Below are 27,917 nucleotides of genomic sequence, written 5' to 3' on the forward strand. Positions count from 1 at the left end.
CTGTTTTTACAAGCTACGTCATCTGTCACTAATGCGTTTATTAGTTCAGCTATTTGTAAACATGCGTTTAGACAAGTTTCATAATAAAGACATTGAATCAAAATATGCCTCTCACCACAATACTTACAAGCATACAGTTATGCAAATCGCCCGTATGACAGGGGGCGTGGCCACAGTGTCGCTGGAAGCGCCACTGCTGCGCGTCAGCTGTGGAGAGGCAGGCGTGTGCTCGCGCGTGCCGACCAACCGGGAAGCGAAGTGCAAACCGAGCAAGACCCTGTACAAGCAAGCTAGGAGTCGACAACGGAAAGCGATTTTTTTTCCTCAGAACCATTCGACGCACGGATTTCTAACACTTCCGTCCTCACCATGGCCGACCCAGCGAGCAACGCTGCGGATGGCGAGGGGGTAGCGCGAGGTTTCGCCAGGCAGGGCGCGTTGAGGCAGAAAAACGTGCACGAAGTGAAGAACCACAAGTTCACCGCGCGCTTCTTCAAGCAACCGACCTTCTGCAGCCACTGCACCGACTTCATCTGGTGAGTCAGCGGGCGTTCGCGTTGTCGGGCATTAATGTGGCGCTTCGTTTCGTATATAAGACACAGGTTACACACTTGACGTTCGTGACAGGAAAAGCCCCCCTGTCACAAACACACCGAAGCGTTTGAACGCACTCAAACATCCGCAGTGGTGTCAAACGCTAAACAAAGACGCGGAGCGTTGACGGAAACAGAAAGAGGCTCGCGCGACCAACTGCTGCCCTGCAGTTCGTATCTTTAAGCAAAACACACATTCTTGCACTACTGTCCTTTGGGTAAACTCTCCCTATTTTTTTTGTAAGCGTAAACATAAGGTGTCTATTATGAGAAATTAGACTAAACCATCATCCCCTCAGGAAAAGATTTGGCGATTTTTGCAGAATATGTCGCGCGTGCGCGTGTCTCAGTACTGTGCGCAGAGGAATGCGTCTAGATTTGGTGTCTGCCCTGTTGTTTTATCTCTGTCATCTTACACACTTTGCCTCTTTTGCAGGGGTTTCGGCAAACAAGGCTTTCAGTGTCAAGGTAAGACTGCGCTCTGTTTCCACACGGAAAAATTCAAGCTGCGCCTTTTCATTGGGCGAAACTGCTTGTATTTGGTTACGTTGCGACTGTGTCTGTTGCTCTCGTTCTGACCGTAGACAGTCTTGCACAACGAGGGGTTTTTTTTTAGCGGAAAAGAGAAAGGAGACTTTGGTTTTCGGGTGGTGGGTTGAAAAAAATGCCTGCTGACAGTTCTTCTTCTGTGGCTGCACAAAGACCCGGTCCTCTTTCACTTTAGTGCATGTTAAAAAGTGCACTGGAGTTATCAGATGAATGAAATTGATCAGTCCTGCATTATAGCACTGTGTTATATTAAAATATCTTTTTTGATGGCTTTTGCCAATTGTGTTACACCCGGTTAAGGGACCATGCAACACCTCTGTAACTCTTGCTCAGTGAAGTTACAGTACAGTTGAACTCTTAAAGCATGCTCTTTATATATAAGAACACATCAAAGTGATGTTTGCAATTTGAAAGTCAGTTACAATATCTGCCATTGCCGTTACATAATGACTCAAACACAAATTCACAAGTATTGTTGTCATAAAGCTGTCAGAGCCTGAACTGTCATCATACAAGTGGTTTGGCTACATGATTGTGGATGCATTACCTACCACCCACTCAGACCCTTAATGGGCATTTAAAAGCAAATCATCATATGCGATGATTACATCACAGTTCCAATCACTAACACGGTACAAACCTGTGTGTAACTTCCGATAAAAAAAATCTGCGCTGCAGTCTCATAAAACATGCAGTTGCTGTAGGATTTTATCAGGCAATCATGGTTATATGATGGTTGCTCCCCCATTCACCACCCTTTTATCTATGAACAACTGCTTCTTAAGTACAGCTTTTAAAAAATTGAGAATGTATACGTTATTTTGTAATACAATAAGTGATGAATGATATGTCAATATGGACGTCAAAAGGAATAACTACCATAAAATGAAAGTTCAGCTAAAATGTACTCGCTGTCATGTTGTTGCAAACCCATGTTGCTTTCTTCCAAGAGCTCAAAAGTGATTTTAGGTTCCCATTTTCGTGATATAATGAAAGTGAACTGGGACCGCCATGCTCCAAAATGACCACTTACGTATAATGAAAGTGAGCCAGATGACTTGTACGTTACATTTGAAGTCCTGTGACCCATGTTGCTTTCTTCCAAGAGCTCAAAAGTGATTTTAGGTTCCCATTTTCGTGATTAATGAAAGTGAATGTGAACTGGGACCGCCATGCTCCAAAATGACCATTAACGTATAATGAAAGTGGGCCAGATGGCTTGTACGTTACATTTGAAGTCATATGACAGCTTTTTGTGAGGGTCTCTTTAATTGAAAGGGTCCCGAACCAGTCTTCATTTATGAATCAAACATCATAGACTCTTTCTTTAACTCTCATGAAGGCATCATGAGAGCTGGGGAGGACGTTAACGTTTTTAACAAATTACATTTCGGTCCGTTCCAAATAACAAAACTGTCGTATGGCTTCAAATCACTCAGAATTGTACTTAAACAAATTGACACCCAAAGTCTTAATTACTTTAAGCCATTCGAGTTGGAAACAGCATGAACATTTTCATTTTTGGCTTTGTGTTTTTTTGTATCTTTTTTGGATCACACAACAATCATCAGATTGAAGTATTCATCTGTGATGAAAGATGTACACGATGCGTTCTGGACAAATAGACCTGCTTGGTTTGTGTGCGGAAACTGTATTTACTACCTTAACATAGTCTCCCACAAATCCTAAATTTATGGAATCGATTAGTATATTTTATCACTGTTATAAAAGCATCTCTCTCTAATATTGTGCAAGGGATCACAAACTGGCTTCCTTTATTATAACAGTTTTAAGGTCTGATAATTCATCAATCTGACATCATGCATATTTACATTTATGCATTTGGCAGACGTTTGTATCCAAAGCGACTTACATTGCATTGTACTATACATTTGTTTCTGAGTATGTGCAATCCCTGGGATCGAACCCATGACCTTTGCATTGCTAGCACCACGCTCTAACCACTGAGCTAGCAGCAAAGCTATGACATTTTCCCAGTGCTAATCCTGAATTTTTGATTTCTAATTTATTTTAAGCAATGAATCACAACATATTTACAGGGTTTAAATTAAAGTATAGAAGAAGGGGGACATACTTACTGTGTTTACAGTATGTTGAAAAGGCCAGTCAAAACAATTGAAAATGCTGCAGTGTTAGCATTCAGTGTTAATCATTTACTCTGTGAGCAAACACACACACCCAATTGTTAGCTTACAAGATAAATAGATAAATAAAACAAAGTGTAAATGTAGACCTCAGTCTTGTTAATATTTGTTCTTTTCTTTTCTCAAATACATATTATTGTTATCCACCACGTGTCGCTTAGAACATGTCTGTTGACGTCTCCTTTATCCTGTATCCTTTATCCTTAAAAGTTTACAAAAATAACAAATATACATCAAGAAGGTCCTCTCGCTAATCGGTCTTGCATTAGCAAGTAGCAAATATTTGTTCATGGTTGTAAATAAAACTAAGGTTAGTGGCTATTTAATAAAAGGGAGGAGCCCTTCCATATGTGCCTCATAGGCATGTAACTATATCAAAATCTCACTGTACGATAATACCTCGGTATAAAGTCCATGCCTGGTCGATATTTTTTGCAATATTTAGAATGACAAATGATGACTTGGAAACGTGCCATAAGCATCCACTTTTCTTCATGCTCTAATCATAACTTTTGTTTAAAGGTATGAGTTATAGAACGAGATCGGCCAAATGACTTAAAAATTTGCACCAGATGGACCTTTGCCAAAGGTAACATCTATTATTTTTTCTAACATTCTCTATGTTAGGCCGGGAAGACCTATTGTTTCCTACAGTCATGTGACCACGATAATATTGAGACAATTTTGCTATTGCGATAACACGATATCGATAATATTGTTACATCCCTAGTGCCTCATTAAAAAAACGCATCAGCAATGTAAAGCAATTGAATAGTGTCTATAAATCAACTTGATAAGACTCACAATGAAGATCAATAAATCTAATTTGTCCTACATATAGCTAGAGTCTTCATTTTGTCCATCTTTAACTGTTGCTTGTTTGTTTTGTGAAAGGGTTAAAGTGGAAAAATAGAGGAAGAATAGAGGAGGTCAGAGCCCCGGCCTGGTTCAGGTAACAAAGGGATGTGTTTTATAAAGGCACAATAGCTATTTTTACCATTTCATTTTACTGTCAAATACTCGTAGGCCGAGACAGAGGTGGTGGTGAAATGGAGAGGGCAAGATGCAAACAAGAGGTTGAGGTAGAAGCCACTGTTTACTTAGAACATACTAGAGAACATACTACACACAGAGAACAATTTTTGTGATTGACACAAAACAATGTACTATGACAGACAGCCAATCATAAGGCTTTTTCATTATGCCAGATCATTTAAGTTCATCGAGTCATATACATGTCAAAACATGAAGCATGTTCATATGAAAACCAAAAGCATGTTTGTATCAAATGACAGAGACCTAACGGTGCCAAAAAGCGTTGTTCATTCAGAATTTCAGTAGAATTCTAAGCTTTCTATGTAAATGTATGGTTGAAAAAAGCATGTGCCTAACTGACTGCTATTTAAATAAATGAACGATGAGCAAAAATGAGTCGAATCCGAGCTGAATCTGTGGTCAGCTATAGCTATATATTTTATTTACACTCAGGCACTTAACTTGAATAGAACATTTTCCCTTTAAATGTGGTAATAAAGCAAATAGTAATAAATAACTATAATAAATAAAGTGCTGCTTGGCTGTGCAGAACTCAGCGCCAAGATGCTAGTGTGCTGTGAGTGGTTGCCAAGGCATTGCTATGTGGTTACCAGGGTGCTCTGAGTATGTTCAGTGTATTTCTTTCTAGCTGCTTACTGGCCCAAATGTAGAAAGCCCCTCTTTGCTTGTCCTTAAATGTGGCTTGGGTCCCTTTTTAAGTCTACGGGGTTTTAAAAAAAAAACAAGTGTTTAAAAAAACAGTCATTTATTATATAACTGCATATGTAACTTAAGAGGAATAGTTCACCCAAAAATGAAAATTCTATCTTCATTTACTCGCCGTCAAATTTCTTTGTTCTGATGAACACAAAAGAAGATGTTGTGAAGAATGTAGGAAAGTAAACAGTTCTGGGGCACTTTTGACTACCACTGCAATTTTTCCTACTACGATAGTCAATGGTGGCCAAGAACTGTTTGGATACAAGTATTCGTCCAAATATCTTACTGTGTGTTTAACCAAACAACGAAATTTATACAGATTTGGAACAACTCGATGGTGAATAAATTATGACAGAATTGTCTGTCTCTTTAAGCGTTTATTTCGTTTACAGTAAAAGTAAATGGCTCTGGCAGTTAAATGGGTTAGACGAAGTATTTGGTAATGTTATGAGGTGTTTATAGCTTGAATGAGGTAACACGGTCATGGGTTCAAAACCCATCAGCATGCATTTCCAATTTGCTTAAACTGGTTGCCAAAAGCGTAAATAAAAAAAATTGAGGCTGTTTTTAGAGTTTTAACAGGGCAAAGTTAAACATCAGGCATGAACCAGTCCACTGCAAGAACTTTATAGTCACACATCTGTAAAATCCGGAGGGCTATAATTAAATGGAAAGATGTAATTTATGAGAAACTTGACTCTAATTAAGATGCATGTAGTCGAGGGATCTCAGACATTTCATAATGAATGCGAATACAGGCTTATTTTCGCATACATTGTAATTGCTTTTATTAGCCGTGCTTTCAAAGACAAGCATTACAATAATTGCTCATGGGTGGGCTCTGCATAGGTTTTTGAATGGGCCATAAATAAGGTACCATGTATAAAAAGTCTGTTGGGGAAGGTCTTAAATATTAAAATCCTTATTTGTGTAAGTTTGTCGCTTTATGTTAAATATCAAAACAACATTTATGTAAAAACTGCCAAAAACTAGTCCCATTTGTTGTTTATGAACTATAAGGACAGGTTCGGTCATGTTCCTCGAAATCCTGAAAATTGGCAGCTGGTTCCAGCAGTTTTAAGTAGTGTAGTTTATGATGTTCTAGATAAGTCTCACGCCCACCGCAGCTTTTCAATCTACAATGTAAAAAACAACCATAGGATTTATTTCGTTTTTTTGTGTTAATTTGCGCAAATTTTGTGTACAGATTTTTTAAGTCAATTTTACTTATTTTTACTTAATTTGCTTGCACAAAAAGACACAAAAAATTAAATCTCACTAATTGTTTTTTACAGTGTATACTGGATCATATTTTATACGCGAGAAGTTGAACTTGGAATCAAACAGGTTCACACTTGCTAAAGGACGGAAGATGATCTCCTATCAAAACAATAAACATACGTGCATGTTATCTGTGATGTTGTCGAGAGTTAATCTGAGGCCGACTAGTAAATTGACATTTAGCGTAGAGAACCGTTCCACTCTCTTTAACCCATAGGTCTTGTTGCTAGGCAACAACCGACAGATTACGGAGGGAATGTCCTGGAATGTTTCTTTGGAAAAGGGGCAGGGTGAGCCGAATGGAAAAGACTGTTTACACAGAAAGGGAGATCCTTTTGCCTCAACGTGTCTCCTGTAACTCGACCGTCTGCCTCCTTTCTGTGCATTCTTGTGGCTGGAATGTATTGCAATGTTTGGCTGTGTACTTTACTGTATGGGTTTGTGTGTGGTTACTCCCTAACCTCTGCTCTTGTCTTTGTGTTTACCTTGCCTGTCAGGTCCAACAAGCTATTCAGAAAAGCAGAAGTTAAATATGTATGTGTGAGATTGATCAATAGAAACCGATAGATAATTGGAGTAGAATCTGATTGCTCAAAGGTCGCTCTCATATCTTAGAAGACGCAGTTGAGTTCTTGGCTCTGCTTTATTAGAATCAATATTGTCTGAAATGTTTCTCCTAAACCTTCCTAAAAAAGAATCTAATAGGATTAGTATTAACATGCAGTAAGAAAACTATGCAACCAAAATATTATGAATTGTGTTTCGCAGATAATCTCGGAAGAATCAAATTGGAAATGTTTGCTCATGAAAATCATTAACTTTTGATCGTAGACTTGGCAAATCTGAGCACAATGTGAGACACTGTTGTATAGGATATTCTCATTTGCGATTTTTCTCCTTTTTGGATAGATACAGAGAGAGCGCGTTCGAGTTGACATTAAACAGGCGTGCAGTAAAATCACAGATCGCACCAGTTGCCATCGAGTTGTCAACCTCATCAATAATTTGTTAAACAATGCATATTTAATAGTCTGGTTAATATTGAATGCTCGAGAGCTCCTGTGATTAAAGTCCAAAGGTCTGTCATGTCTTGCACTGTATTGTGTGGATGTGTTTGGATTAGGGATGTGCACTACGACTAATTTGACAGTCGTTTAAATGAAAGTTTTGTAACCGTGTCGTCGTTTAGTCTTAAAATAATAATGGCCCAGAAGGCGGTCCAAAAACTTTGCGTAGGGCCTATGTAATACATTTTAAAGACTAAAGAATGTAGGCTATCAATCAAACTGTTCATATCCAATATCTAATGTAGCTAAAACAGGCATATGTGTTCCACTTTCCTTATGTTATGATCATTAATATTTCTGCATTTGCTGACACGCTAACCCTGACTGGATCGTTTTAGCGGCTGCAAGTTACACGATGAGCATTTGTTTGCTTTGGCTGTTCTGTGCCTGGGCTTAAAATATGTAGCCTATACAAAATCCATTTTATTTGATTATTTTTAAGTCTGTTTTTTCGGATTCTAAAAGTTCAATTAAATGTTAGTAATCAAATTAAATTAAATTTTAAAAGTACATAACAAGCTACAGAACGCAATTGTATCTCGCGCCGTTAATAAAGCATACTGCCCATATTTGCTCATTTGTAGAACATACATGATAGGCTAAACACTCAAGTCCACATGTGATTAGTGAAATTATTATGCCACTTTGTTATGACGGGTAAAACCTACCCGTTTTCCTCCTTCAAAACACCCCAACAACTTGTCTTTCAAGGGGTCATTTCTGAGCCTGCTGCAATTGGCACAATGGAAACCCATGCTAGATCTGACCTAAAATTAAAACATTTCGTTCCTGTTACACTTTTATTTTTTCAAACATATTGTTTTAGTATGTCATTTAAAAGGTTTTTAAATGAAACATTAAAATGAAAGTCATTTCAATTATAACATTTCGTGTTATAATCGACTGTTCTTTTCAATGTCGACTACGACTAGTAGGAGCTTACCGTTTAAACGACTAGTCGATTAGTCTGGTACATTTTGGACACACTCTGTCATCGAGGAGAATTCAAGTGGGACTTAAATATGCCTTGGAGTGATATATAAACGATTATAACACTATATAATCATCAAATAAATATGGTGGATAACAAATTTAATTTGGAAGCGAGGGTTTACAGATCACAATGCAAGCAGGAGAAGCCTCATGTTATGGTCCTCACGATCGCCGATGACAACATCTAGGATCAACTGTTCATGTGCCGCAGGGTAAGATTAAATTAATTTACATTTAACCAGTTTAATATGAAACGTAGACCTTCGTTTATGACCTACAATGCACATGCTGTGAGAACAGTTAGCTATTTAGGTTTGTACGTTAGCATGGACTTACTAACTTGAAGAGATACTTTACTACCAAATCAAAATTTCCCCATGTTTTACTCTCCCTCAAGGCATCCTAACTGAATATGGTTTTCTAAATGAAGAATAATGCAGTCTGAGTTATAATACCATGTCATTTAACCTCCAAGCGGTAGAATGGGTGTTGACTTTTTGAAGCTCCAAAAAGTGCATCCATGGATTAAAGAACTGCTCAACACGGCTCCGTGGTCTTAACAAAGGTCTTCTGAAGCAAATCGATGCATATGTTTAAGAGAAATATCCATATTGACAGCGCTATTAACGTTGACGTCTGTGTGTGTGTGTGTGTGAACCAGAGAAAAAAGTCTCTGGTTCACACGCATTCGAGAGATGACGGAAGCTAGACATCAACGTTAATAGCGCTTTGTTAAGACCTCCTTTTTCTCTCTGGTGCTGAAACCTAAAGTTGTCCGAGTTCTGGTCCCCGTGCTCATATTCAAATTGCATTAAGGGGAAAAATGAAAATTCTTTCATCATTTACTCATCCTCTTGTCATTTCCAACCTATATGACTTTTTTTCCTCTGCAGAACACAAAAGAAGATGTTTTGAAAAATTTTGGTAAACGGACAATGGCAGTACCCATTTACTTACTTTGGTTTTGTGTCTGTACAGTAGAATTGAATGGATCACGAAATCAGGAAGTGTCAAGAGACAAAGTACACAGAAACAATGTCGTTGTCACATTCAGTGCTGAAATAATCTGTTAAATGTGTTTAAGATCATTTTTTGATCAACCTACAGTGAGGGAAATAATTATTAGATCCCCTGGTGATTTTGTAAGTTTTCCTGCTTACAAAGAAATGAAGGGTCTATAATTTTTATGGTAGGTTTATTTTAACTGATAAGGGACATATCTTATCAAAATCAGCAGGGGATCAAAAAATCTATTTTTGGCACTGGTAAACCACACTATAAACCGTACGTGCAATGATTTTAAAGTTTACATCTGAGTATTTATGACAGTATAGAGATTTTTATGATCTGCAAAGCTTTTTGCAACTGTTTGCTTGAGCTACACTTCAAAATGTCATGTTTGTAGTTTCTCATGTTTTTTTATTTCTGCCTAATCAAACATAGTTGATTAAACTCATTAGTAAAATACTAAATGTGTGAGATAAGGGACATATCTTAATTGCAGCTAAAGGTCCATATTTGAACCCTAAAAATACATTTAATGGCATAGAAACAAAATTTGAAACCAAGTGTCACCTGTAAACAAATGATGCGCAAGCTTTATTCAGAATTAACTTCACTTTTCCTAGCCATTTATTGAAATGACTTATTTTTAACCACCTGGCCCAGGGTGATATCTAGTGGATGTATGATGTCAGTTCCTCTCCAGTTCACGCAGGTGTTACAGCAGCAGGGTTGCCAGAAATAAGTAATAAAACTAGCCCAATGACCCAAATACCAACATTCTTAATGTCACTCCCATACCTCAAATACATATTTCAATCAATCATTGAAATATGTTTGTTAATCATTAGAGGTGCACCGATTGACCGGCCAGAGATCGGAATCGGTCGGTTTTTCGTATGATCGGCCCGTCCGGTGACCGGCCGGTCAGTCTCCTGTCTCGCCGATTCCAAGCCGATCTTCTGTTGCCCGTGATGCGGGCAAGAACATCACAGCCGTCAGTACACTCAAAGCCGCAAGTAAACATGTAAACGTGCGCGCGCACAGCCTGTCTTTAACGGCTCGTTTATACTCGCATGTGGGTCCACCGGACCGCGAGTCTCTGCTGACTGACGCGCATATCTCATATCCGCTTACTGCACGCGCATCATGTACTTTACAGACAAAAGAGTGCACTGTAGTCATCTCTCGCTGCTCCATCTACATGGGGTATATATGCTAACAGTGATGCTAAACTCTGACACATGCTAAATGTGTCAGACACAAGATAAAGACAATTTATTTTACATTTCAGAAAAAATGAAATAAAGCAATGTTAGTTTCATAAACGGCAACAGACGAGAATAAAGTTGAAGTATTTTATTGTTATCTTAGACTTTTGTGAGATGAGTACAAAAATGATAAAGGTAAATTAAGTGACATGTTTAGTTATATTTTATTATTTGCACTTCTTTTCAGTCACAGAGTTCTTCAATTTAAGAGTTGTTTGGGAAAGAGAAGATTCTGTAATTTAATGCAGCTTGGAGAACTGCATTTATGGAAATTGTAATGTTCAATCATTTATTCAATGACAATAAAAAAAATGTGTATTGAAGAAAAGTTAATATGGTTTTATATACAGTATACTGTCAATTATAGTTTGTGGATAGAAAATCGGAATCGGCAGGTTTCACTTGTAATAAAATCGGAATCGGCAAAGAAAATTGCAATTGGTGCATCTCTATTAATCATAAACACGCTCACCTTTCATAAATAACTTCCCTTAAGAACGCTCTTAATTTTTTTTTTATATTTACACACTGTTATGCTATTTAACACATTATGGCCCGGTTTCATAGACAAGGCTTAAGACTTTAAATGAATGTTTCAACTGTCTTAACTGAAAATAACTTGCCCTGACATATTTTAAAATAGATCAGTGCCATTGTTTTGACTAAAAAAACTCACAGCAACCGTTTAAAGTAAACAGTTCCATGGAAAAAAACACAGATCTGGCAACCCTGTACAGCAGAGAAACCACACACAGTATTTATTTATGTTTTATTTATAATTTATTATCTCTTTAATGTTTTTGAAAAGTGCTTGAAAATTGCTGCATTTCTTTAAAATAAGCCATCTATTTTCTTCATGAATGTAGTACATTTTGTGTTGAAAGTGGTGAAATGGCGTCTTGTCTCTAATAATTCTCTTAATGTCTCTCGCTTTCTCACCTAGTGTGCGCTTTTGTGGTCCACAAACGCTGCCATGAGTTTGTTACATTCTCCTGCCCGGGGGCGGACAAAGGCCCTGCATCAGATGTAAGTAGACAATGCGAACTCTGCCCCACCCCTGTCTCTCCCCACCTCTCTTCTGCACTCTTGCGCCATCTTTTCCTATAGTGAAACACACTTCCTTTTGAGTTGAAAAAATCTTCCTGTGACTAAGCAATACACACACTCGTGCAAAATTGTGCTTGGCGAGCAGTTTACATATTTATTCTGTGGTAACCTATTGAGTAGCCTTTTAATAAAGCTTAACATTAATCTTGTTTATGCCCTCGGCGTACATTCACATGTCGTCCACCCAACATGCATGCAGTGATGTCGATTTTCTATTCGCTAATGTCGATTTTTATAAGCGCGCTTCCTCCTAATATGTGTAAGAGCAGGCGCACACATGCACTTCCTGTGTGGCGCTTTATCTCTGCATTGCAGACAATTATATTTCGCTTTAGTAAATTATTCACCAAGGGATCGGTTTAAAAGGTCGATCGGTTCAGATGAAAAGATCCCTTGCATATTATTGTAAAACCAAAGTAGCTTTAACAGTAGTAATAACTGTTAATATTCATGTAGGATACTGTAATGCTGAGGTAACAAGTTCTGACTCGACCCTTACGTTGGGTCAATTGCATGAGGAAATAATTTTAAACAGTACTTGCTGACATCAGTTGGAAAAAAACAATAAGGGAAGTGCAAAGGAAAAGCAATTATTCTGCTTTTTCATGACAGCTATACTGTTATTTTACAATTTGGCTATTGCTTAAGTCTCTGAAGTAACGCCCCCTAGTGTCAGAAATGAAGATAGTGTTTCTGGCATTCCTTTATATTACATCACATTACCAATGTCTTATTGTAGTTAAAGGCGGGATGTCCGATTTTTCTTAGCCGTTGTTGATGTTCAAATCACCAAAACAAACACAACCCTACCCCCATCTTTCGTCAGCGCTCGGCTCGGCTAATGTCCGTCCTGTGCACTGTGCACCTTACTGCTGATTGGCTACAAGGTTGTTTTGGTACTCGGCCCGACTCGGTTGTCTAAAGCGTAATTCGGAAATCGGTTACCCCGCTTTACTTTAAGCCATGGTTCCTGTAGTGAGGCCATGATACATTTGCGGTTACTTTGGTTTTACTAACAATAACAAAAACTACAGTTCAACCATAGGTAAGTTTCATAAGGGAAGCTCCAGTAATTGGATAAAATGAATTTAGATCTTTTCAGAATCAATATTATCACTAAAATCTATCACTATATACTCTAAAATGTCGTGAGGAACTCCAGCAGTAAATGTTTTGGATGTCTGCCTAGTAAAACACACTTGATGAATAAACTCTTTATAGAAGTTTTCAACACCTATAGGCGTGTCAGATAAGAAGAGCTACAGTATGTTTCAGCTATAGTGTGCTTGCATTATATTTGCTTTTGCTTTGTCGTTCTTAGGGCAACTGTGGTAATAGTTTCATAATATTACTTTAGTAATAGTAGCATACTCAATATCATGTCCTTCCTGTAACTGACATACAGTATCTGAAGGTGCCCTGGTAAGAAAGTGTTGTGTTTTGTGTCACAGGACCCCCGTAGTAAACATAAGTTTAAGGTACACACGTATTCCAGCCCCACGTTCTGTGACCACTGTGGATCTCTGCTGTACGGACTCATGCACCAAGGGATGAAATGTGACAGTAAGTATATAAACGGTCATGTTTATCCAGCATACCCCAGAGCTCTTGCCTCGTTTTTTCACTTACCTTTGAGGTCCGATGTATGAAATTTAGCGGCTTCTAGCTGTAAGGTTGCGAATTGCAACCAACGGCTAACTCCCCCCTCCTTTTCAAAGCACTACGGCGGCTGACACAGGACTAGGATGTCGTCACATTTTCAGGGCTGCCAACCCTCACACATTCGCCGTGAGACTCACGCAATTGACTGTTTTCTCACGCTCTCACGCCACACATCCATTTTCTCACGCAGGATCGCACCCGCCATTTTGTCTGTGGTGTGTAATACATTTTTTTTATAGAAATTCCTAAAAGCCTATCTGTAGTTTTTGGTGCTGCAAGCTTTTTTCTTCAGTGGTCTAGCAGTGGACCTCAATGTTAAAATAAGGTGGCCATTGGCCAATCAAATGTAAGAAGGCGGGAGTTACTGTTTACAGAGCCGGTGTGGTGACCAATCAAATCAAAGAAGGCAGCTAAAGTTCGAGTGCAACGACGTTAGAGTCTAAACATTCAATATTTTAATATTTTTTAACAATAGAAATGTTTAGCGGTTGTATCCACTGATGCAAACTACAAATCGCCATTTTAAATGGAAAATATGTAATTTACGTGATTCATGTAATGTACACATACGTCATGTAGGCAACCGTTATATTTCAAGGTAAGAATAAAATTACAATGATTACATCTTAAGATAAATAAATGTTAATTTTATAATGTTTTAACTAAAATTAGACAACCTCGATGACGGATGCTGTAGACAAATGTGACCTCCAGAGGGCGCAGCTCTTGTGTGGTCCGTGCTCAAAATTTAAAGTGACAGTTCACGTTAAATTAATGAAAGTGATGAAATTGTTATCACAAGACTTCTAATGCAACTTTCCGCCATCCCATGCCCTCTGCAGTTCCTCCACAACATAACCCATAAAGTAACACAACATAATGTATTACACACCGAAGGGATGACCCAAAAAATAAAAGCTGTCATCATTTATTCACCCCCACATTGTTCAAAACCTGTACATGACTCTTTCTTATGTGGAACACAAAAGATATTTTGAGTTCATACAATGGAAGTTGATAGTATCGAATGTTGTCTGGTTACCAGAACGAACGTCATGCAGGTTGAAAATTACACGAGGGTGAATAAATGATGAAAGAGTTTTTGGTCAACTATCCCTTTAAGGATGTCTTCATATTTTATATAATAAACTTTTTTTTTTCAATAGGTTTTTATCAGATTTAGCGCATTTGTAGGCACAATTTTGGCACCAAAGTGAAGTATAGCGGAGTAAACCCACTCACACAGATCCAAAAGTGTGACTGCACAAGGCAAGCCCTCCTGCCATGCCCTCTACTGGTCATGCTGATGCATTACACAGTCTAACCCATGAAAAAAGATACATTTTCATTTCAAAATGATTTAATTGCAGCTTAAACACCGAGTTATGAAACAATACCTGTTTATATTTTTTCTAATAGCTAGTTAGAAAAACATATATAGGTCATGCTTGTACAGATATTCTATAGTGAAATAAATACCAGTTTGTGTGTGTTATTAAATCATTCGATTGCATAAAATGCAATGCAAAAAATATGTCTTATACATAAAGCTACTATAACCACATCTATTTATTGTTCCAAGTGTGTTGTACATGGTTTGGCAAGTGTGGATGTGGGTGTGTTTGTGTGTGTTTTTCATGGGTGTGTGTACATTTATGTGTCTGTGGTGTTTGCGTGGGTGTGTCCTTGTACGACACCAGAGAGCGTGAAGCAAACGCCGCATGTATGATGCTGTCAATCTAACGCCGTGTGGTTTTTCTGCAGACTGCATGATGAATATTCATAAGCGATGTGTGGAGAATGTTCCCAGTCTGTGTGGAACGGACCATACAGAGAGGAGAGGCCGTCTGCATCTCACTGCCACTATCAAAGATCTCGTACTTACCGTGACCAGTGAGTTCACACACAAACACCTACACACATTTATTTTATATAACGGAGGGGAGGTCCCATTAACTGCCGGGGTTGCCAGATTGAACTATTTAGGGGATTGTTGCTAGATTTTCAAACAATCGATGAAATGAGCAGAAAATCCTATAAAAAGTGATAAACATGGCCTTGCCAAAGATATTTTGAAGAATGTTGGTAACCAGACAACACTGGTCACTGTTGACTTCCATTGTATGGACACAAACCACCGAGACATTTCTCATAATATCTTCTTTTGTGTTCCACAGCGATAAGAGGCATATACAGGTTTTGAATGACACGAGGGAGAATAAGTGATGACAGAATTTTTTTTCCGGGTGAACTATCCCCTAATTTACCTAAAGTGAGTTTGTTGAAAACAGAAACTAGCAACACCGAGCACAGCGTTCGATTCCCAGGGTACTGATAGCCTGAACGCACTGTTAAGACGCTTTGTATAAAAGCCTCACCCAAATGTAAACATAACCTGCAAATGAAGTTAAATCGTCTTCACGGTAGCGCTTTTAGTAGTGTGATTAAAAAACAAACCGTTCTAAACGGGTCTGCTTTTCTCAGCTCTGTTTTGCCTCGGGCTGAAACAGCATCCTCTGGAAAGATGAGATCAATCCGCCAACGATCGCCCCACATCCCGTTCGCGCACACGCTCGCCCATCAATCAGCTGTGCAGAGCCACGTGTGGAGGCGCTGTGTGTAATGATAGTGGAAATGTTGTACACGTTACAGTTCATTTATAACATGACGGATTCTTTAGTGTGAAAATGAGCGCTGTAGATATCCATCAGCTTTTAACCAAAGCGCATTTAATGTATACATTTCATCAGTGTGTGTGAGTACCTTTAAACCAATTTCCTTTGTGCTGCTGTACCAAGTGAGCTACAGGAACAAAATGATGTAAGATCACCTAGCAACCACCCAAATTAGCTTAGCAGAGACTTAGCAACCACAAAGAAGGTCAGAAAAACACCAACAAAACCTTAGAAATGGCTACTAGCACCCTTGACAACCCGGCTAACAATGCAGAACACCTTGGCAATGGCCTCGCAATACCCTAACAACCATCCAGATCATCCTGCAGTACACTTAGCAACAAGCTAGCAACATCCTAGCAACTACCCAGAATGCTTTGCATAACTCGCGTTCAAACACGAAATATAAATATAAACATTACAAATTTTGTAAAGTTTCGAAATAATGCACAATGTACCACGTACAAATACAGCAAAGTTTTTATATGTGTCACGTTTATGATTCTGTTTCCATTTACAGTCACGGAGGCTCGTAACTTGGTCCCGATGGATCCCAACGGCCTGTCAGATCCATACGTGAAGCTCAAATTAATTCCAGACCCAAAGAATGAAAGTAAACAAAAGACCAAAACCATCAAGTGCTCCCTAAATCCCACCTGGAACGAGACTTTTAGCTTGTAAGTATTCAAATCAAATGAATACGTTGTATTTATGAGGTGGTGTAATAAATGCTGTTTTCGTTGTCACAGTAACCTTAAAGAGACTGACGTAGACAGGCGTCTGTCAGTGGAAATCTGGGATTGGGATTTGACCAGCAGGAATGACTTCATGGGTTCCATGTCTTTTGGCATCTCTGAGCTGCAAAAGCAAGGTGTCATCGGATGGTAAGAGCTACTGTGAAGATGTAGCGCTTTAGACAAAACGCATGCACATCTTGAGCTCTGTGCACGGGTTTGGATTGTAGGTTTAAGATGCTGGGTCAAGAGGAAGGGGAATATTTTAATGTCCCAGTTCCACCGGAGGGAGAAGAAGGCAATGAAGAACTGAGGCAGAAGTTTGAGGTGCCATCTCATTCACCCTTTCTTACATCTACATGTTAGCATTTTATGACTGAAACGCGAGTATTTGTCACCTTAGAGAGCCAAGATCGGCCCGGGCACTAAGAACACCGACGGATCGTCGAAGAACGACATCTCGAAATATGATGCCAATGGCAACCAGGACCGCATGAAACTCTGCGACTTCAACTTCATCATGGTCCTGGGGAAAGGCAGCTTCGGCAAGGTAGCCCACACCATCTGTTCACTTTCTGAAACACATGCTCAGTTGTGTTTATTTGTATATTTATTTACTCCTCTTTTTCTGTTCAGGTCATGCTGGCTGAGCGTAAAGGCTCAGATGAGCTATACGCTGTGAAGATCTTAAAGAAGGATGTGGTGATTCAGGATGATGATGTTGAGTGCACTATGGTGGAGAAGAGAGTCCTGGCTCTCTCCGGCAAACCGCTCTTCCTCACTCAACTGCACTCCTGCTTTCAAACCATGGTACGAATCACTTTCACACTCCGTAAAACGGATTCAAGAAACACTGAAAACCACCAGCTCTTATGTTGTGATGGTGCTTGTCTTTTGTAGGACCGTCTTTACTTCGTGATGGAGTATATCAATGGTGGAGATTTGATGTATCAAATACAACAAGTTGGAAAATTCAAAGAGCCCCATGCAGTGTATGTAATGAATCGCTTAAATCTAAAAACTGATGTTTGCAATCTTATATCTAGTTTTAAAGTATCGGTTTGTATAATAAAGTTAGCGACCGTACCAGTGTTTTAACTCTTGTGTTTATCATCAGGTTTTATGCGGCGGAGATCGCCATTGGTCTGTTCTTCCTCCATTCAAAAGGCATTATTTACAGGTGAGCTGTTGCTGTTGCAGTGCTAATATCAGAATGTTGTCTTTCATTCATAAAATGATGTTGTTAAAGAAATCTCTGGTTTCTACATTAATTTGGAAATTAAATGTAAATGTATATTTAAAAACATTCATGTTATGCGCGATTAATCGTGATTAATCACAGAAAAAATGTGCGTTTAATCCGATTCATTTTTTATTGATTGACAGCACTAATTTTAATATAAATTTATTTTAGATTAAAATGCTGTTTTGTATATAAAGAATGTAAAACCTGGTTATGGTTCATTTTAGGGCTGTTCAACGATTCATCGCGATGTTTTCATAATATATGTGCATACTTTATGCACTGTGCGTATTTATTTTGTATTTATAAACACACACGTACACATACAGGAAATATTTTCATACAGATATTTTTATATTTAACTTAAATTATTTATACATTATTTATTTAATTTATTCGGTTTTGTATTTTTCTTAAATATATGTATGTATGTGTATGTTTATGAATACAAAATTAATATGCACAGTCCACAGACATACAGTATATTATGTAAATACAAACTTTTATTCTGGATTCGATTAATTGCGTTTAATCGTTGAACAGCTCTAGTGTATTTATTATCAAGATTCAATAACAGTGAAAATTGTTCCTCATTTTGTGTTTTAGCATATACATTTTTTAGCATATTAAACATTTTAAAATAATTATAAAGCATACAATAAATAATCTGTATTAAATCAAATGATGATGTTTCGATTAAGTTGATATAATGTTTAGATTTGTACTGTATCATTAAATATGCCTTTATTAACTAACTTCATTACATGAACTTTTCCAACAATTACATGAAATGATCAGTGCTCGATATGGTCTTCTTACCTTATCTGGTTTGCCACGATAGGCTTATAATAATGATTTAAAAATTGAGCTGGGTTTGACTTCAACCCACATTAAGTAACCTGTCATTTTGGTGAGGCAAAAGTTACAGATTGCAGCTTTAAATAAAGAACCGTCATTGAACCAGATGGTTATCTTAGCAAATGTTTGCTAAGATAATTTACATACATAACATGTAAAACATATTTTATATTTCTGCAGAGATCTGAAGCTAGATAATGTGATGTTGGATGCTGAGGGCCACATAAAAATCGCAGATTTCGGCATGTGCAAAGAGAACATGTTTGATGGTTCCACAACTAAAACCTTCTGTGGCACTCCAGACTACATTGCGCCTGAGGTTGGTTTGCGTGTTGTGTGGATTCGTTTTTACTGTATGTGATAGGTGGACAACTCACACACGTCAAAAACTTTGGTCCCCAGATCATTGCTTATCAACCGTATGGGAAGTCTGTGGATTGGTGGGCTTATGGAGTTCTCCTGTATGAAATGCTCGCAGGACAGGTAAGCTATAGAGCTACATTATACATTTGTTAATAAATAATATTAAATAAAGACAATAGTTTATTTAGTTTTAAGCAGGAAGCAACTCGCATGAGTGCCTCTATTTTTAACCTTTGTTGATGTAAGAACCTAACTTAAAACGACTGTAATGGTTATTACTTTTTAACACATAATTGAACATGTGACCAGTTCAGGTTGATTGTAGTGTACTGATTTTAATGTAAGTGTGATTAGATACAGTAGTGTCGACACATTTGCTTCTGTATCTTTAGCCCCCTTTTGACGGTGAGGACGAAGATGAGCTTTTCCAGTCCATCATGGAGCATCACGTGTCTTACCCGAAATCCATGTCCAAAGAAGCAGTGGCCATATGCAAAGGGGTAGGTACCTGTACACACAAACACCCCATACGTCCTATGTCTGTATACACTAACCGGCCCTGTTATGCATTTCTAGCTGATGACCAAACATCCTGGGAAACGCCTGGGCTGCGGACCAGAGGGAGAGAGAGATATCAAGGAGCACGCGTTCTTCCGCTACATGGATTGGGAAAAGTTGCAAAACAAGGAAGTTCAACCCCCCTTCAAACCCAAAGCAGTAAGTACTGTGTATTTTTTAACAGATGGGCGTATGAAAGCACGACGGTTTTCTTTCGTACGCTTCCTTTCTCCTGGGACGCTGTGTCTTTAATTCCAAATGCTGAGAGTTGCCGTGTTAGAGAACTGAATGAGCTCGTGAGTGGAGCATTAGAGCTTAATCTCCATTTATTTAAGTGCCTTGGGGTGATTTTCTGAGAACACGGCTGGTTTTGTGCATGCGGTTGATTTACTGAGGCTCAAGTGTGTTCTACACAGGAAGTAATGCGTCTCTTTATTTTCTGCTGTAAAGCCACAAGGTTGGTGAAAAAAACATGTGAGGTGAGGCAGTGAGGGTTTGGTTTTAAATGTGTTACTGAAATGGCAATACGGAGTTGCGGTGGAGAAATAGAATGGCGATTTCGAGCACTTTTACTATGTAGATTTTGCAAATTGCAGTTTTTTGATGTGATTGGATTTATATCTCTCTTAAACAGGGTTAAAATGACTGAACCTCAATATAAAACGCATACATAATTTTATTTTTTTCATAATTTTAATATCATGTTTCACATCATTGTTTAAACCAATTTTTTTACTTTTATGACCAAAATGCCAAAGTGGCTGACGTTTAGTTCAGATTTGTTTTGTATACATGTGTTCATGTCAACAAGGAGTTTAAAACGGTTAGATTGACAGAAGATGAGTTTTATAATATATTTTTATATATATTTATGTTTTCATATTTTTCCTAAGCTCTCGCTGTTTTGTTTTGCATTAAAACAGCAAAGCAAAAAACTGACTTGGAAAGAAGGATTGCATTTTCACATGTCTATTTGTATTGACAGTATTATGTAATTTATAGCTTGTTTTGTATTCACACAACAGTACAGGAAGCTTAACAGCTAGGGTTTTGAATTCTGTGTGATGTTGCTTCATGCGTATAGATGCCATTGACCGTAAAATAGTCCTACCTGAGTCAAGTTACGGTTAGATTGTCCTTTTGTTGTCGCTTGTTGGCCTAATTGGCCAGGGTCAGTAAGCCCCGCCCCCTGTATGATGTGTCAATAACACTGTAATCTTAAATTGTTATGATTTCACCCATTTCCAGGTTGTTTGGATGTATATGATCCCTCTTATTTTCTCACAATCGCTCCATTTCATTTCTGCTTTCTCAATGCTGCACTTGCCTGATGTCCAAATGCTTCCCTAACATTTTGTGATTTTTATTCTTTTATGTAAAAATGTTTTATTTTAGCATCAAATGCAGCATTGAAAAAATGTGCACGAAATGCATCACTCAAACCCTCAGATGGAAGCAGGATGTTTGTTATAATTTGCTTACATAGTACACCTTGTTTATTGGCCTAATGTAGTTTCATATATTCTAGATTATGCAATGAAGATATGTTTATTGTTTTCTGTCGTTACACAATCATAATGTTTCGTTACTGTACATCAATTGTTCGCAATTAAGTTGCTATAAAAGAAGCAGATAATTCATTTTGATTAGTGGTTTGTAGGCTATTTGATTAACCTGAAAAATATTAAAGGAATGTTTTAGGTTCAATATACTTGGTTTCTCGAAAACTTTTGTGATATTTCGCAGATAATTTGGATCGAAAACTAGTCAAAATTGCATTTATAGTAATGAATGTGCCTTGGAGATATGAAAAGCACCTTTTCAAGACCTATAGAAAAACCTGTGAAATAAATGTAACGTGCTGGATGTATTGCAACAAAATCTACCCACACATTTTTAATGAAAAAATTTTTTTAAAGCACTTTAACATGCCTTTTTCCAAAGGTTTTGATAATAATGCAAGTGCATATTTTGTTCTGTTAAGACTGACTTAATTTGACATGTAATTCATTAAGATCTTTGGAGAATACCAACAAAAATTAACCTTAAAATTGTTTTTCTGCCCAGAGGTTTTTCCTTTCACCTCAGAAACAGTTTGACAGATATTAAAACATCAATTGAATCTGGAACATTTCTTTAATTTCTTTGAGATGATCCTTTAATTGATCTTTTATTATTTGTATTTATTTTGTATAGTTGTTTTTTCACATTTAATTCAGTTTTCTTTGTTTGCTCATTCCACATCACCATCTTCCCATCCCACACCTCTCTTCTCTCGTCTTCTCCACAGTGCGGTCGAGACGCAGAGAACTTTGATCGTTTTTTCACCCGCCATCCTCCTGTCCTGACCCCACCTGACCAGGAAGTGATTCAAAACCTGGACCAAGAAGAGTTTCAAGGGTTCTCTTACATTAATACTCGATTCTCATCTGTAAGATCCAAGTAGCCCAATTTAGCCAAGCACGTTGTAGGGACCAATCAGATTGCAGATACACAGAGGTCGGTTAAGCCAATGAGAGTAGTCAGCCAGTTTAGTGGAATGGAGGTCTTTCTATACACATTGTTCTTTATACTTTCAATTCATTATGCCTAAACCTTATTATCTCGGGAAGTATGGAGGGAAATTATTGACTTAACTTTTTAAATTAGTTCATTAAAAGGAGATTCTCTAATGCTTGTATATCTTAACGTACTGTAATCTTACACAATTTAATAACTTAAAAGTATCATGGTGGATTTCACAAAATTTGAACAAGTCCAAGTCACATTTCACCCCAAAAGTAAAAGAAAGAAAATAAATTGCGTAGAAAATAAAACCTAATTCCATAAACAATCCTTCTGCATGAAATGAAAAGAAAAACACAGTATCATAGAATTTACACTTTGAAGTATTTATGCATTACATTAAGTATTTGTTTTACTGTTATTTTTGTTGACTTAAAAAACTATTGTATGACAATATTTTACTGTATCACAGTAATTATAATAGAATGAAATTCACTTTTGAGGATAATGGAAATGACAAAAAAAAAACTAAAAAGTGAGAATATATAAATTCACAATGCCAAACAATTATTTTGCAAAGCATGCACATATTTTCAAAATTTTGGAGTGAAATATGAATTGAATACGTTCGTCAAGGTTTTGTGAGCCTCGCCCATTTAAAAAGCATATCCCTAAAATATAGCTGCCAAACCTGTTAGTGTCCCCGAATACATAAACACAAACCACACAGTTCAGCCAAAGCATTTAGCGCACATTGATCGGGACGTTTTAGTGGGTCACCCCATTTTTAGTGCTTTTCAGATGGGTGTTTGTACACGTGTTTGTGTAAAACTGTGCCAAGTCCGAGATTCAAGTTTAGCAACTGATTATACGGTACATCATGTTGTTTTCCAACCAGTGCTGCTTGGATACTCATAACTCACATTATTAAATACAACTTGATAGATGAAACAACTGGAAATATGATATATACAGCAACAACTTTGCGACTTCATTACAGACATTTTATTGTTGTAACTACTTACTGAAGATAAAACATATCTTGTTGTCATCTTTTGTCATTATTCTGCCAAATTTGTGATGTATGATTCTTTTTGACTTGTTACCTGTGCCTGGCAGTGTTTGGATAAAATTACTGTGAAACTGTGGACAGACTGTTTCTATAGAGGAAAATTATATAAATATGTATTTGGAATATATTAATGGTCTCTGTCTGTATATTTTCTTAAATATTTTCCTGGCAAAGCGCCTTGAATTAGCAGTGGTATTTTGCACAAGGCTAAAAACAAAAAATAAGGATTTTTCCCAAACCATGTGCATGCTGGCTTGTTATACTGAAGAGAATGATTATACTGTATATTTGGAAAGTAATTTGTGCATTTACAAAAAAATACCATTTAAAAAAAACTATAAATTAAATAACAATCAAACCTACAATCTGAAATATGCAAAAATAGTGTACTTGGACATCTTGGTTTGGTGTAGACATGATGATGCAGTTGATGAGTAGGTAACAGAGACCAGGCCCTCAAGAGGTTCTGTACTTCTCTCCAAGGGCCCTTAGAGTTGGGCTGGGGCCCCGGCAGAAGGTGAGAACTTGTCTTGATCGTCCTCTGAAGGACATTTGGTAGCCATTTGTGTCTCTCCGTTCCTGGTTTTTGTGTTTATCAGAACTTCTTAAACTGTTTTGTCCTTGTTGTTGGAGGCTGGACTTGAATGTCCAAATGTGTGTCTCATGGTTGAGTTTCTGGTCCAGTCTACTTTCTTATCTACTGTCCTTGAGTTCTTGATTCTGATGTTTCTTCCAGCTGTGGGTCTTCATCCATTCTTTTCTGCTCTCTTTTTTGTGCTTCGTCTGACTTCTAGCATCTGTATTTGTGTCGAAACGTTCTGACGTTCTCTATGATGTTTTATTTGTTGTGTTGTCATCTCGATATGCGCATATAATGTATGAATATTACATTTAAAGTCAACGTGAAATATTCTTGAAATAAAGTGCTCGACTTTAGGACATTATTTCAGGAGAAGTAGTTTTCCATCAAAATGTAAAAACTTGGAAAATGTCCAAAACAATTGTACGTTTCTGCTAATGTCACCCAAGCTAAAATAGCTATTGAGGCGTTTATTTAGAGAATGTGCACTTTCAAAAATAATGATGATAAATTAAATAATTAATTACGAATAAATTAAAAGACGCATTGTAAATTTTGTTTTCTTGGTTGAAAACCATGTTTTTCTGCCAAGTGTCATTTCATGTTGACTTTAAAACCAGATTTAAATTGTATTTATGTTAGAATAATTTATGGTGTTTTTTGTATGGAAATTTGAATTAATCCTGGATTTTTATTGCCATGAATCATTTGCGTTGTCCTCTCCTACTTTGTTGCAAAAGTTTTATCTCTATCTACATTACGATAAGAATAATTGAAATATATTTTTAGTCATTTAATCTGTAAAACATTTGCATTTCTATCACTTTATTTGATGAGGACGTTGAAGTAGATTGCAGGATATTTTTAACCGAAAGTTATGCACATTATGAATAAAACCCTCAACTTCTCTCTCTCCTTGTAGAAAAATCGTCGCGACACTGGGAATTTCGACAAGGAATTCACCAAGATGGTGGTTGAGCTGACCCCAACAGATAAACTCTTCATAATGAATTTGGACCAAAACGAATTCCAAGGCTTCTCCTACACCAACCCCGAGTTTGTCATTCAAGTTTAATCCCAAACTCTGATTGACTGCTCCGAGCGATTATACGTGTGAGAGAAGACCTTTTTACCCAGAATGCATTGTTTTGTCCTTGTGCATCTTGATTGTCCTCTCTCTTCATTTTACAAAGGCCCAGACCCTGCAGGATCATACAGAACCAAACCAGGACTACTCGGTCCAAACCAAGAGCTCAGAAACTCAGAATCCAATTGAGCCGAGGGAGCGGTCATGAAAGAGTGTATTCATAGTCTCCATGAGAATACCACGTGTTTTCATCTCCATGAGAATTAACCTACCTCTTTTCTTTATACATTCTCCTTGTCCCTATAATTCGGCTTTTCCGCAAGCCTCAAACAAGTTGGCCTGCAATAGACATCATGGCTAAATCCGTCTTTTGGTTTAAAATGACAACGTTTTAGTATAACTTAAAAGCCCAAAGATTCAGTGCTTTATCAAAATTGTATTAACAACTGATCATTAACTTGAACCACGCATATACAAACTTTGTTTATACAATCACTGGAAATGTCATTCCGGTCTGTCTGAGATTTCCGGCATAAGCACATTAATGAAGTCAAATAATGGCATTTACATGGTCTTTAGTTTCCCACAGGCGTAACTGCTATTGTTCATAAGATGATCATAAAATTTAAATATTTATGTGATGATATCTTGTGGAATTCCAGCCTGTAAAGATTTACATAAAATGCAAAAGTACATAAATGAAGCTTTAAAAAAGTGAACACTTGTTGACAGTAATTTTACAAACATTTGTGTCAAGGTCTGTCACTCACCAGAACACTGATATTAAAATAGTCGCACATCCATTAATAAGCTAATTATTTGTTTTGAGGCAAAGTACAATCCCCAATTTAATGTCATATTCTCTGGAAAAATGTATAATTTTATATTTATGTCAAATAAGAATATATTTATTAAAAATAATATTTACTTAATGCCCATTTCAAATCTGCATTAGGACAAACAAAAATGATTAAATTTACACTACATGTAGAGAAACAGCCGCAGAAAAAAATGAAGAATGCATTCACAAATTTTTATTTCAAATCAGCATTTCTAGATGTATTGTTTCCAATCCAGTTCAGTGTTTGTTGAATTTCAACAAAATCAAACCTCAGGAGTGACAAAGTCATCCAACAGCAATGTGGAAAAACTGACAGCATGACAAGACACATGAAAACTGATAGAAATTCAGGTTATTACATAAAAAATGCATTTTGAGCTTTTCCTAAATACATATACAAGTATTACTGTTGGATTGCTTAAAGGTGAATACGAACTTGTTTTCTTTGCAGTATTTGAGGTCTGAAAAAATACAGAACATCTTTTCTGTTATTTTGACCTGTTTCTCCAGTTTTCGTTTATTAGAAACCGTTTTCGCAATTAGAAACAATATTATTATTTGAAATTTGGGAGAATTATTGTTAGTCGTTCACATGACGAAACAGAAAGGATCATTTTACCTAAACGCATACCTACACAGCAAAATCGCCAGTGTTAAAAAAAGGTCAAATTAACTAACACTGGAAATTTTGCTGTGTATAAATAGTCAATTCAGAAAAACTGAAAATGATCTCTTAATTTTTCGTGGCTGTATGTAACATTATTGCGTAGACGATACATTTTCAATCACTAAACCCCACAGAACTGAAAAGCTGCGCATTTAACCTTCATTGTGTTTTAGAAAATACTTCAACATAAGATACATGCATATGATGAGAGAATGTGATTCATACGAGCTAAACAAAACTATGTCCTGACTGAAACCCTAATGTGCCATATCTGTGTGTGGGTGTCTGTGCCGTTTCCGGGGAACTCGTTGTGTCGTGTCTGTGTTAAACAGACTCCATAAGGAGTTTTAGTCTACCCTATGCATGCCTGGTAAAGCCCTTGCTCTTTAACTCTGTGTTTACATATTAACCATGTGTGTCGGTAATGGGTGGATCTGTAGTAGTATAGATCCTTGTAAGGGTCATGGTGTGTGACATTTCTGTTTGTTTTCTTTTGTAATTAGATATGAATTAGAAATGTAAGTATTCTAGTCTTCCAAATGATTATGTGTACACTGATTGTATAGGGACATTCTGCTTTTCTTGGTGTCGTGACCGGAAAAGTGTGGATATGTTCTATAATATTTGTTGTATAGAATAAACGGAAGGATGGACATTTGGGAACCAACGAACAATGGGTGATATTTAGCCTGAAATGTAATAACTGTGTGAAAGGGTTGAAGTTATAATCTTATCTGAATTTATCATGAGTAAAGAATCAAAAAGTACAACACGAGTAGCTGACAGCCTTGCTATCGTTTTTGTCCAGAACTATTAAACCTCTCCAGCATGCGCACAACTATAAATGGATAATCTGGACTTTACAATCACTGAAAACAACATGCACATTTTAACATTTGTATCTTGTGGCCCTGTGTTAGTTTGGAGCTGATATTTTCGTTTTTTGATCATGTTTTAATGATGAAAGCTTCAAAGGGCTTCCTGTTCAAGAATCAACCACCCCAAACCAGATTTTATACTATGCAAGACAGGTGCATGTCAACAATAACACATTGACATTAACAGACAGCAGCTGTGTTTGGCTATACAGTGGAATGTTATTGCTGGTATTTGTGGAGATGTTTTGCATGTTATTTACTCATGTTATGTGGCCATTAAAACTGAAAAATTTAAATGGCAATCTGTGTGTCCGTATTGCGCGTCCACAGTGAAATGGGTCTTAGTTAGCAGATGTGGAAATCATTACTTGACCAGTAAATTGTGCGTGAAAATATTAAGATGACAATTTG

At 37.3% G+C, this 27,917-nt stretch overlaps 1 protein-coding gene across 2 annotated transcripts; it reads left to right on the forward strand.

The window, feature by feature from the left end:
* The first annotated feature begins 232 nt into the window (after nucleotides 1–232).
* Nucleotides 233–27,892, forward strand: prkcba (protein kinase C, beta a). 2 transcript variants are annotated; one of them, XM_057330802.1, is made up of 17 exons: nucleotides 233–536; nucleotides 1,030–1,061; nucleotides 11,620–11,702; nucleotides 13,235–13,346; nucleotides 15,210–15,338; nucleotides 16,641–16,797; nucleotides 16,870–17,004; nucleotides 17,085–17,181; nucleotides 17,258–17,404; nucleotides 17,491–17,664; nucleotides 17,755–17,846; nucleotides 17,972–18,034; nucleotides 19,136–19,274; nucleotides 19,358–19,438; nucleotides 19,711–19,818; nucleotides 19,895–20,035; nucleotides 24,956–27,892. In XM_057330802.1, exons 1-17 carry the CDS (start codon nucleotides 370–372, stop codon nucleotides 25,106–25,108), a joined length of 2,010 nt encoding a protein of 669 aa, XP_057186785.1. In that variant the 5' UTR covers nucleotides 233–369; the 3' UTR covers nucleotides 25,109–27,892. The 2 variants fall into 2 exon arrangements, with proteins under 2 accessions (XP_057186785.1, XP_057186784.1); XM_057330801.1 differs by lacking the exon at nucleotides 24,956–27,892 and adding an exon at nucleotides 22,167–23,580 and having other exon boundaries at nucleotides 238–536.
* The last annotated feature ends 25 nt before the right edge of the window (nucleotides 27,893–27,917 follow it).

The sequence above is a fragment of the Triplophysa rosa genome, linkage group LG4 (assembly GCF_024868665.1).
Source record: "Triplophysa rosa linkage group LG4, Trosa_1v2, whole genome shotgun sequence".
Classification (NCBI taxonomy): domain Eukaryota; kingdom Metazoa; phylum Chordata; class Actinopteri; order Cypriniformes; family Nemacheilidae; genus Triplophysa; species Triplophysa rosa.

Excerpts from the sequence above, each read along its gene's own strand:
- prkcba (XM_057330801.1), top strand. The coding sequence starts at position 370 with ATGGCCGACCCAGCGAGCAACGCTGCGGATGGCGAGGGGGTAGCGCGA. Across the intron at positions 1,062-11,619 it reads ACAAGGCTTTCAGTGTCAAG|TGTGCGCTTTTGTGGTCCAC; the intron begins GTAAGACTGCGC and ends TTTCTCACCTAG. Across the intron at positions 13,347-15,209 it reads CCAAGGGATGAAATGTGACA|ACTGCATGATGAATATTCAT; the intron begins GTAAGTATATAA and ends GTTTTTCTGCAG.